Raw genomic sequence first — 11,818 nt, forward strand, 5'->3', positions numbered from 1 at the left:
AGCCTGGGCATGCAGTGTGGCTTTATTACATGGACAGGGAGGTTTGTGGGGGTAGCAATGAGGAAGAGGTAGAGCAGCTGGATTAAAACCTTCCTGAGCACACTCTCCCACACACGAGCAATAAAGCCTGTGTTTGTGTAAGCTAACTTGTATCAGGCTTTCTGTGGGCAGTGAACAATGGGCAGGAAATCTTGATTTTTCTCCCCTTTTGTATGTATGGTATTAGGGATTGAAGCCCATATTCAATCCTCACTGGGATCTAGACAGAAGCTCTACCCCTGAATCACACCCCCACCTCCTCGCTGGGGGGTTCTAGGCAGCTGCTCCACTATTGAGCCATAGCCCAAGTCCTTGGTGTTTTGAGACACTGTCTCCCTATGAAACACTGACCTTGAGCATGTGATCTTCCTACTCGAGCTCCCAAGTGTTTGTAGCGCCCTGCACTGGGCTGCATGACTGCATGCATTGCTACTTGCAGCCATAACATCCTCACTGCTCGGTCTGAATTTCCCATGAGAATTCTTGTTGAGAAAAGAAGCATGTCTGGCCAAGGACAGCAGCAGCGGTGGCAGCAGCCCTTCACACTAGACCATTTCGTCAGTCCACACGGGTTTATCGAGTGCCGCCTGCTGGGTGCCCGGCACTCTTTCTGCTGGGATGATAGTGTGGTGTGTGCCTCACTGAGCTCTCAGTTCGTGACATCCGTCGTTGTACACTTACGGGACCAGAGGGAAGCTGGGGACTATGGGACTTCACTCACTAGGGGCAAAGAGCGGGAGAGGGGAAAAGTATGGTCGGCAGAAGCCTATGGAGGAGTAGTCTTGGGAGGAGGAGTCACAGGGGTTGACAGAAGTCAAACCACAGACCTCAAAGGTTAGAATGCAGACTTAATGATGTCTAAACACTATGTGCAGTCATAGAAAAATTTAGAAAGAGCGGATAGAGAGAAGTCACGACAGTGTATAGCTGTCGTTTTAGCACCCAGGAAGTTGAAGCAGGAAGAATGGGAAGTGTGAGGCCAGTCAGGTCTGTGTTAGGAGATCCTTGCTCAAAACCAAAACAAACAAAAACAACACAAAAAACAAACAGAAAGAAAAGTATGTGATGTGGCCCATGCCTGCAGTCCCAGCACTTGGGGGACTGGGGCAGAAGAGTCATGAGTTCAGGGCCAGCCTGGGCTATCTAACAAGTCTGAAGCCAGCCTGGGCTACATGAGACTCTGAGTCAAAACAAAGCACAAAGGAAATGAAGAGATGGGGGAGGAAGTGGGGAATAGGATATGTGCGAGGTCTCCTGTGTTGAATGATGAGTCTCTGGAAGCTGAAGGGGTGTGGCCTGGACGAGGCAGGAGAAGGTAGCAACCTTTGCAGAAGCTGTGGCCAGGCTCCCCTTCTGCTTGGCTCTAAAGAGCAAGCCTTGCGTGTTAAAGGTTCTGAGTTTGTGACAACCACATAGGTCCATCTGTAGGTGGCTCTCCTATCCCTGGAGTCACATTGATATTCTCAGATGCAGAGGTACAAGTTGAGTCTTCTGAGACAAGAGGGAGATAGGATGTCCACCCTAGGGTCCAATCCTCAGTCATAGTAGGCCCCATGTTGCTGGGCCAAAACGCTTCGTGGAGAGTGGCCAGCAGCTTTTGTCATACCTGGGTGACTGCCCGAACAGTCCACGGGCTGCCACCTGGACAGAAAGCTGAACTGGGGCTGATGACCTGGAAGAGAGGCAGAGTAGGAGGTGACTTTAGGGGGTACCCTGCATACAAAATGACATACCCACCTAACCTTCCGGCTAGAGCTGGAGCCTTTCAGAAACTAGCGGAGGGGCTGGAGAGATGGCTCAGTGGTTAAGGGCACATGTTACTTTTGCAAAGGACCTGGGTTTAATTCCTATCATCTATGTGTCTGTATTTCCAGTTCTGGGGGATCTGATGTCCTCTTCTGGCCTCTGTGAGCATTGCCTGCTTGTGGTGCACAGACACACAACCAGGCCAAACAATTACACACATAAAATAAAAATAAATAAATCTTAAGGAAACTAGCTGAGTTCCTTTTCCTTTGCCTCCTCATCCCCCTTCTTTTTTTTTTCTTTTTTATTTATTTTGTGGGCTTTTTTTTTCTTTTCTGTCTGAGACAGGGTCCTGCTATATCACCCAGGATGACCTTGAATTTGCAATAATCCTCCTGCTTAACCTCCCAATTGCTATGATTACAGGTGTGGATCCTCTGTGTGCCAATAAAAAAAAACCTGCTCGGCTATCTGTGGGAGAGCTAAGGCACTCAACAGCTCAATTTTTACAGGAAAACATCTACGTCAGAGTTTAAAAATAGAAGTCTGGAGTAGTTTTTTATGAGAAAAAGAAGTCTCATCTCACTCTCCTTTGGAAGATACATTGGAATTTATATTCTTTTAATATACATACGAGCTGGGCAGGCAGTCTAATTACCAGTATTCAAAACAAAACAAAACATGAGAGGCTTAGTTGATAGAGTGTTGCTTAGAATATATGGGTCCCAGGTTCCATCCTAGATCTACGTAAACAGATGTGATGTCACTGAACGTAAGAGGTGGAGGCAGGAGGATTCCTGGTCATATAGCCGTGATATAGAGCAAGGCCCTGTTGCCAATCAATCAAGCAATACATAAATGGAATCAGTTTTATCAACCTTTGTGTGCTGGCTAGTTTTATGTCAACTTGACACAGCCTATAGTCATTTGAGAGATGGGAACTTCAATTGAGAAAATGCCTCCATAAGCTAGGGCTGCAGGCAAGCCTATGGGGCAGAGAATGATTAGTGATTGACTTGGGAAAGCCCAGTCCACTGTGGTCCTGGGTTCTGTAAGAAAGCAGGCTGAGCAAGCCAGTGAGCAGCATCTCTCTATGGCCTCCAGGTTCCTGCCTTGTTTGAGTTCCTGTCCTGACTGACTTCCTTTGAAAAGGAACTGTGATGTGGAAGTGTGAGCCCAATAAATCCTTTCCTGTCCATGCTGCTGTGGTCATGGTGTTCATCACAGCCAAAGCAACCCTAACTAGGGCACTTTGTAAGTCATGGATAAAAACTAGAAGGAAGACATTAGAAAATAGCATTACAATACCCTCTTCTTGCAGAAGGAAACGGTACCCACACTCACTTGTTGGGCCTTGACTGGGCGGGGGCTCTGCAGCTGGCTTTTGACAGGCAATGGCCGTGGTGTCTGAACTGGGGTCAAAATCGGCATTTTTCTTCCTGGCGGGGTAAGCGCAGGAGCCAAGGTCAGTGGGTGCTGCTTTTTCACAGAGATCCTTCCTATAAGAGCATGTCAGGAAACACATGATTGATTGCTCCACCATGCCACCCTGGTCAGTAGGAAGGGAAGCCGGTCCCAGAGGGAGGTGGGACTGTTATTTAGTGCACTGATTGCCATGCCTACGCCATGGCTCAGCTTTTGCCTAGGGAAGCTCCCAGTTGGCCCCAATTGCCCCAAGTCCTCTCTCCCCTCACCTGGAAACCGCCTCAGGCAGCAGATGCACAGGAGGAGAAGGCCAGCCAGCAGTGCCAAGCCCAACAGAGAGCCAAGGACAATGCCTGCAATGGCCCCTGGACTCAGGGCAGAACCTGGAAGACACACACCAAAGGGAGATAAGGAAGCAGGCCCCAAGGGTGTACTTAAGTTTGTCTGAGCCCCCAACTCATTCTTCTCAGGAAGACCCATGAAATCTGAGTTCAATCCCTGGGATTCTCATGACGAAAGGACAGAACCAACTCACTCAAGTTTTTCTCTGAACTCCATATACGCACATCATGACACATGTACATGAATAAATAAACTAATAATCAAATAAATAAAATTTGAAATAGATGCTTGTTTTTTTTTTTCAAGTCAGCCAGGTAGTGGGACATTGTTACAGGAGCTCCCACAACACTAACAGAAGAGGAGGGTCTGGTGGGAAAGCCTAAGAATGACTGGCTAGGTGCCAAGAGGAAGGTAGGAGAAGGTACCACAGTCCACTCACCTGCTTGATAGACCCGGCTTTGGGATGGGGTCCCTGGCAGAGACCCCAAGATAGGCAAGATGCGAAAGGCCCAGGTCCCAGGGTTCCGGGGAGGGAGTGGAACTATGGCTGACCGCTCCTGAGGGCCCAGAATGAGCAGGGAAACCCATTCCCTACTCGTGGTGAGTCTATCCAGGTCAGAGCCATCTGTCCATGCCTGGACGTGAAAGCCAGTGAGGAGGGAGCCTCGCTCCACATCCCAGGTGAGCACAGCAGCGTCTTGGGCTCTCTGCAGCCTCCAGGAGGAAATGGAGGGCCCTAGGAAGGAAACATGCTAGATACTGAGGTCTGACAGGAGAGAGTGAGGAGGATGGATCTGAAGGGGAGGGCTACGATCTGGACCCCTGGATCTGGGGAAAGGATGGTTGGAGTCTGGACACCTGGGACTAGGGAGGAGGGCTGGTTTCTGGTATCTTGGTTTGGCCCGAGCTTACCAGCAAGGGTGATCTGGTTGCCTCCAGCGCCCAGTGCGCCGCTGCACAGCACAGAGTAGTTCCCCAGGTCCCAATCCAGGCTGAAGTTTCTGATGAGGAGCTTTCGGCCATCCTGGCTAAGCTGCAATCGACCCCCACCTCCTGGAGCCAGGGGTCGTCCTTCCCGGGCCCAGGATGCTCTTGAGGGTGGGGGACAGCCAGTGACCTCCAGTGCGACCAGCACATCCCCCGGCTGTGTCTCCTCTACTACTGGCTGGAGCAGCACTTCCTGGGGGGCTTCTGTCGGGGGAAGGAGCCCAGTTAAAAGAAACAAGACTCTGTGGGATGTGAACAACCAAGTTCTGTGACAAACGGCTCCTCCTGCCCTGTGACCAGATGAGGTCACATCCTGCTGTCCATTTGTCCATTCATTCATTTTTGACAGGTTTTCTTTTACATTTATTTACAGTATGTGTGCCCACCATTGAAAGTAGGCAGGTATCAGAGGACAATTGTTGGGACTTGGTTCTAGCCTTCCATTCCCAGGCTTGAGACAAGTGCCTTTCCCCATTGCGCCATCTTGCCCACCCATGCGCTGTTGAACACATACCATAGGACCCTAAGCTGGGAAACTCATTGTTAGCTATCCGTTACTTTTTTCTCTCTCGGGGTACCTGGGAAGATGACAGCCCTTTTTCTGAGTCCAGGGGTTCGGGATGGAACACCCTGTTCCTACTGGCTTCCTGCCCTGAAGCGCGGGGTAAAACTTTGTTTCTCCTATAGGTTCAAAGAAGAAATGAAGCTTGAGGTTTCAGGAGCTGGCTTAGCAGGTAAAGGCAATTGCCACCAAGCCTGACGACCTGAGTTCTATCCCTGAGACTTACATGATGAAAGGAGAGACCCAACTCCCAAAGAAAGTGAAGTTTGGTTTACGTAAAATAAGTAAAGTTCTCGCTGGCCCTTTCCTTAAACCCCAAAGGACCTAAGAAAAAATCACCCACTTCCCTTAAAGAGACTCAGCTCCTCTCACCCGGGATGATTGTGCAGGTGCGGGTCGCCACCAGGTGGCGGGCCAGACAGGTGACTGCAGCGCCGCTGAGTTCCGGGCGGGCGGGCACAGCTACCAGGAGCTCAGATGGCACCGGCCCAGCACGGACGCCTTCGGGGAGACCCTGGAACTGCAGGGAGGCGGCAGGGACCCCGCCCAGCCAGGAGCAGCGAAAGCGGAGGCTTCGGTCCGCGGGACCCCCTTCCACTGAGCATTGTGGGGCCCCGGGGGGCAGATCTGACACGGAAAAGAGATCATCCAGCCTCCGTTATTTCATATTCTCCAGTCCCGCCTCTGTGCGGGATGCCCCACTCTTTCTCCAGGTTTCTCTCCTCCTCTTTTCCTAGATAGCTCCACCCTCCCAGGTGCACGGGACCCTTTATGACCCACCTCCCTCTGCCTTCAGCCCTCCCTGATCCTACTTACCAGCCTAAGTGGCTAGTCCCTTCTCTTTCAAATCTAACTCCGTCTTAACTTTGCGGCTCACTCGATTGAAAATCCTTCTTTCCCAGGACCGCCCACCCTCTCCTCCGGCAGGCTCTTCCCCTTCTCCTTGGCATCCTCATCCCTTCAATCGGCAATCAGCAAACCCATGGACCCCGCCCTAAGCACAGGTGTCCTTATGCACTTTGCTTGTCCCGCCCATTAGCAATTGGTGGGTGTTCTTCTCTCAGGTATCCTCCTCCTACATTCCACGCCCACCTACATTGTCCCTCCTCTCCCGGCTGGACTCTCCCTTTGTCCCGCCCCACCATTACGTTTCTGCTCCGCCCTGATGATCATCGCTCTTCCGCTGGTGATCCCACCTCAACACAAATGTCCCTGTACCTTCCTGGATAGCTTTACTTTTCACCTGGTGGCCATGCTTACATGAGGGTTTCTCAGAAACTGCTTGCTAGCGCCCCACCTTCCTGGAAGCCACGCCCTTCAGCAGCTATTTCCCCATTCCTCTCTGCTAGCTCGGCTTCTTCTCTAGCAGTCACGCCCACCTGTTACTGTCCCAGCTCCCTGAAGGGCACAGTCCCCTTCCCATTGCTGTCTCCTCACTCCCCTGTTACCCACACCTCCACGTGCTTCCGCTTTCCCTATCGGATGAACCCATAACTCTTACCCGCCACAGTGAGGTTGAGCACCGAACGCCTGCGGCGGCCGGTGCGGGGATTTGCAGCGATGCAGGCGTAAGCGCCAGCGTGACCTGGCCCCACCGACGGCAGCAGGAGGCGAGGACCCGCAGGCACTGCGGCTTCTGTGGGGTCCGCCAGACTCCATGCAATGTCCGCAGACGGCCGCGAGGGGGCAGAGCAGTGCAAGGTGACATTGCTGCCCGCAGTAACATAGAGCTCAGGAACAGCGTCGCGGTTCGAGGAGACCCTGATGACCGGAGCATCCGGGCCGTCTTGGGGGGAAGGAAGGGGGAAGGCGAGACAAGGTGGGGAGGATAGGACTGTAAAAGAGCCACAGACACTGAGCCCACCTCTCCCCGGGAACTCAAGACTCGAATCCTCACTGGAGACATCCCCCTACTCACAGAAGACACTGACGTCAGCTGCAGCCTCAGTGTGGCCAAAGGGGCTGCGAACACGACAGGTGTACCGGGCATGGTCGCTGCGTAGGGGATGTGAGATGAGCAGCTGGTCCCTTTCTGTGCGGATGTGAGGTGGCTCTGCGCCTTCAGGGTCTGGGGTCTCCAGAACACGTCCATCTCTGCTCCAGCTTAGCTCCCCACTAGCTGGAGTCCACCCTATGCAGCGCAGACTCAGCTCGGCTGCGCCCTCCTCTGTCTCTGGAGCCCTGGGCTGTACCGACAACTGGGGTAAGGGCTCTGGAGATCCAGAACAGGCTCTGGTGAGTCGGAGAGTCCATACACCAGAATTGCCCCCCTGTGCCCCAAGTCTGCTTCGTCAGCCCTTCCTCGCTCCCCTCACTGCACTAGGAATCTGAACTCTCAGTCTTTCTCCCTCAGATACAGCGATACAAAGTCCAGGCCTCCTCCCTCCTACCTAGATATGTAGGCCTCAGACTTAGGTGTCCAAACCCCAGTCCTATTCCATTAGTCCCAGGAGTCTAGACTGAGCCCTCCTTCAGACCCAGAGGTCCAGACCCCAATCTTATTCCCTCAGTCCCAGGGATTCACACTCCAGGCCTGCTCCCTTAGACCCATGGGGTCCAGACCTCAGGCCTCCTCCCTCAGACGAGGTGGGGGTTTGGTCCCGGCCTTGGCTCCTATCCCCACTCCCAGGCTCTTTCCTCTGGGAAGGAAGCATATTCACACCGCACAGATTTGCCCAGATGTCTGTGAGGCGAGCAGACTACAGTTTGTGTTCTGCACACAGTCAACTTACCATACACACCCACTATGAACTCCCGAATCTGTTGGGAGACTCCTCCCCTGATGACCTCAACTGTGTACAACCCTGCATCATCCAGTCGTGCAGAGGTGAGCTCCAGACCCCCTCGAATCTGATCAAATCTCAAGCGGGCTTGATGCATGGGATCCAAACTGATCAGTGGAGCCTGTGACCCCAGGCCCCCGGCCGCTAATACCTTGGAGCCCCGGCGCCAGACCACCAGAGGAGCAGGGGGCCTGGGGCTGGGGACTGGAATCAGGGGGAGCTTGATGGTGGTTCCCACTAGCACAGCCAGGGGTCCCCCCATCTGCTGGGGGAAGCTTGCAGCCTGGCGACTCTCCGAAGAATTTTTGGATTCAGGGTTCTGGACAGAAAGTTCAAGATTGTGATGATCCAGGGGTAGCTTTGAACCTGGGGCCTTGCTGGGTACTTTGGCGTCTGGGACTTGAACAGAGAAGAAAGGCCCAGGGTCTTTAGCAGAATCGTGAGAATGGAAACCATCAAAAACCATTTGTGAAGCAGGAATTTTAGAGACGGTGACATCAGGGTTCAGATATTGTTCTCCAGAAGACACAGTTGTCCAGAACGACCCAGGAACATGGCTTGAATTCAGCCCTTGAGGAAACCAGTTGGAATCAGGGCTTCTCCCAGAGGCTTCTGAACCTGGAGGCTGATCTGGAAAGTGGCTGCGGGGGCGCTGGCTGGAGATGTTTGAAACAAAGCCCTGAGAAGAGCCCACTGAGTCTGAGGAGGAGGCAAAGGGTCGCCCAGGACTAGGAACTGGCTGGAGGGCAAGCAGCCCTGCTCTGAAGGCTGCAGAGAGGAGGGAAGGGACAGCATTGAAAGAGACTGCCAGGGAGCAGGCTGCTGGGGAGAGGGTGGCTGGGGACTTACCCAGGAGAAGGGAGAACAGCAGAGCCGACGAGAGGCCCATGGTGATGGTCGCACCCTGGACAGGACACTACACTGAGATCCACAGCTTGCATCGTCCCACGTCTGACAAGTCCAGCAGGAATGGTGGCTTAGCTTCCTGGGTGGGGAAGGAGGACAGACCTGTGGGAGGTGCCAGGGTCCCCTGGCATGATATAGTGGCTAAGTGACCCACTCCACCCTTCTTGTCTTCATCAGAGGATGTATGGAGAGACTTAGGCTGAGCCTCCACTCCTCACCCCCAGGGGAAGGTGGACTCCCAGCAGGAACTGCGGGGACTGTGCAGGAAGGCTTCCTTCAGGAGTGTCTGAGAAACCAGAGCCCCTCCTGTCAACACCCTGCCTGGCTCAGGTTTCTTGCTTCCCAGTCCTGATTGCCACTCTGTTTTACCTGCAGCTTCTTCTCTGACCCTAGCCCCTTCTCCAGATCTTTCTGCGACTCCCTGATGTCCTCAGAACCAAGTCTCCAGATGATGTCTCTGTTGAGGCCATCTCCTCTGAGACCTAGAACTCAGTTTCCATTGGCCACCACCTGCTAAACTCAGCATCTCCCCATCTCCCATCTGACCAATACTTTTGGGATGGCTCCATCATCTATGCAAAGCCTGGAGAACCTTCCCACTCTCTTCCTCCCTGGCACTGTCAGCAATCTCTGATGCTCCCGAGATCTCTCTCCCAATTTTCTCCTCTTGGTATCTACTGCTCTGACCTCATCTTCTTCACCTGCATCTCCCTCCTACTTTCTGCAAACTCCTACTCTGGCTAAGACCCCACCCTGGCCAGCTGAGCCTTCCCTCCATGTTACAGCCCTGCCTCCTCTGCAGACACCCTTCCAGGACCCACCGACTTCTCTGCCCTCCATCCTTACCCCCTGAACACGGTGCTTGTCTGGTGCCATCTCAGCTCCCAGCCTTTGCGAGCATCCTGTCCTCCATCTGGAATGCTTTCCCTCTCCAGTCTGGCCGCCTCGTAACTGGTCCTTCAGGTCTCACCCCATTAATAACCACAGTAATAATAACAACTTAAGCTCGGTCAGGAACTATGCTAAATTCTATCTGTGCATTATCACCAGGCTGATTTTTCTAAATGTCCTCTGAGCAGGATGTTTGGTCTTCACTTCACAGGCCAAGAGATGATGATGCAGAGAGGCCAAATTTCCTGTGGGAGGTTACACAGCCAGAAGAGGCTGGACTGGGGTCAAAGTCGGTCAGACTGATTAGTCCTTCAGAAAAGTTTCCTTATCAACCCTTGTAATGAATGCTTCAGGCCTCTGCTCAGCTCTGAACCCCAAGACCTAGTGTAGTGCTCACAGTGCTGGTGGGAGGCATGGTCTGAATGTACCAAGCACACTGTGTGTATCACATGCAGCTCTGAAGTGCTAAGTCAGAAAACTGTTTGAAAAAAGTAATGTTTTGTTGGGCATGGAGGCACACGTATTTAATCCCAGCACTTGGGAGTCAGAGGCAGGCAGATCTCTGTGAGTTCAAAGTCATCGTGGTCTACATAGGGAGTTCTAGGACAGCCAGGACAGTAGAGAGACCCTGTCTCAAAAAAAAAAAAAACCAAATAATTAATGATAATAATAATGACATTTAAATTTATTTATTCTTTGAGAACTTAATATATTTTGATCATATCTTTTTCCTGTCCCATAACTCCTTTTAGATCTTTTTCAGCCTCCCTACACCCCCATCTTCATATTCTTTTTTTCTCTCATTAAATAAAGTAAAATGAAATAAAGCACGGAGTCCATTTGTGTGGCTGACTGTGCTCAACCATGGGGCCTGTCCGGGATGCGGTTGATCTGCTACCCAGTGCTGGACATTGAAGAAAACAAATTCCCTCTCCACGGAGTTGCCAGTTTTGAATAGGGCTGAGACTTTGCGTCCGTTTCCTGTTGTCCATGCTGGGAGTTTGTCTGGCTCGAGCCTGGACAGGCTTTGTGCACGCTGCTCACGATCTCTGTGAGCTTGTATTGCATCAGTCCTGCTGTGTTGGGAAGATGCTGTGTCCTCGGAGTCATCCACCACTCCTGACTCTCCCAGGCTGTGCACCACCTCTTCTGAACAGATCCCTGAGCACTAAGAGGAGGGGTGGGATATACACATCCCATTTAGATAAACGAATAATGAAAATACATTTACACATTGGATGATTGGAAGGCAGTTCAGCAGCTTAGAAAAATGGAATTATGAAATTCGTAGGCAAATGAATGTAGCTAGAAACAGTCATCCTGGGTGAGGTAGCCCAGAAAGACAAACAGTGCATGCTTTCTGCCATATGTGGATGCGAGCTTTAGCTGTGTGCTTTTCACTTGACCTTTCAAAACTCCATGGGGAGCTGCCACTCCACCCAGCACTCAAGAGTCTGAGACAAGAGGACATCCTGCTCGAAGTTCAAAGTTCAAAGGCTGCCTGTGCGAAAGTGAGTTCAAGGTCAGGATGAGCAATTTTAGTGAGACACTCAGAGAGGGCTAGGATGTGGCCGGGTGATATAGCGCTGGTCTAACATGACTTGTTCGAAGGGCTATGTGTATGGCTCAGTGGCAGAGCTCCTACCTAGATTCCTCCAGGGAAGGGCAAGAGTGTGGCTCAGTGGTACAGCCACTGCCTAGAATCCCCTACTGAGGATCTGGGGTGTGGCTCAGTGGTAGAGCCCTGCCTAGAATCCCCCAGTGAGGGGCTGGGGGGTGGCTCAGTGGTAGAGCCCTGCCTAGAATCCCCCAGTGAGGGGCTGGGGGGTGGCTCAGTGGTAGAGCCCTGCCTAGAATCCCCCAGTGAGGGGTGGGGGGTGGCTCAGTAGTGGGGCCACTTCTTAGACTCTCCCAGTGAGGGGCTGGGGCATGGCTGTTCCTAGCAAGTATGAGACTCTGAGTTCAATCCCCAGAACTAAACCCAAACAGATAAACACAATGAAGCTGGCCTGGTAGCACACACCTGAAATTCCAACACTTAGGAGGCAGAGGACAAATCTGGGCTACATAGCAAGTTTCAAGTCAGCCTGGAATAATATCAAGGCCCTGTCTCACCACCACCAATAATACAAATAAA

The 11,818-nt window shown here is 52.2% G+C and overlaps 1 protein-coding gene across 3 annotated transcripts; it reads right to left on the bottom strand.

The window, feature by feature from the left end:
- Positions 1–1,008: 1,008 nt before the first annotated feature.
- Positions 1,009–10,202, bottom strand: Vsig10l (V-set and immunoglobulin domain containing 10 like). Of its 3 annotated transcripts, none has more exons than XM_087901565.1 (11): positions 9,637–10,202; positions 8,734–8,869; positions 7,834–8,652; positions 7,020–7,313; positions 6,603–6,887; positions 5,474–5,728; positions 4,465–4,743; positions 3,992–4,288; positions 3,480–3,593; positions 3,130–3,224; positions 1,009–1,711 (listed from the first exon to the last, which is right to left on the bottom strand). In XM_087901565.1, the coding sequence occupies exons 2-11, from the start codon at positions 8,771–8,773 to the stop codon at positions 1,640–1,642; spliced, it is 2,550 nt and encodes an 849-aa protein (XP_087757691.1). In that variant the 5' UTR covers positions 8,774–8,869; positions 9,637–10,202; the 3' UTR covers positions 1,009–1,639. The 3 variants fall into 3 exon arrangements, with proteins under 3 accessions (XP_087757691.1, XP_087757690.1, XP_085538895.2); XM_087901564.1 differs by having other exon boundaries at positions 3,130–3,284; positions 9,637–10,199; XM_085682769.2 differs by lacking the exon at positions 9,637–10,202 and having other exon boundaries at positions 3,130–3,284; positions 8,734–8,887.
- Positions 10,203–11,818: the final 1,616 nt, after the last annotated feature.

Source organism: Myodes glareolus, chromosome 24 (genome assembly GCF_982192425.1).
Source record: "Myodes glareolus chromosome 24, mMyoGla1.1, whole genome shotgun sequence".
NCBI lineage: Eukaryota > Metazoa > Chordata > Mammalia > Rodentia > Cricetidae > Myodes > Myodes glareolus.

Excerpts from the sequence above, each read along its gene's own strand:
- Vsig10l (XM_087901564.1), bottom strand. The coding sequence starts at position 8,773 with ATGGGCCTCTCGTCGGCTCTGCTGTTCTCCCTTCTCCTGG. Across the intron at positions 8,653-8,733 it reads GCTGTTCTCCCTTCTCCTGG|CCTTCAGAGCAGGGCTGCTT; the intron begins GTAAGTCCCCAG and ends TCCTCTCTGCAG. Across the intron at positions 3,285-3,479 it reads CTGCCTGAGGCGGTTTCCAG|GAAGGATCTCTGTGAAAAAG; the intron begins GTGAGGGGAGAG and ends ATGCTCTTATAG.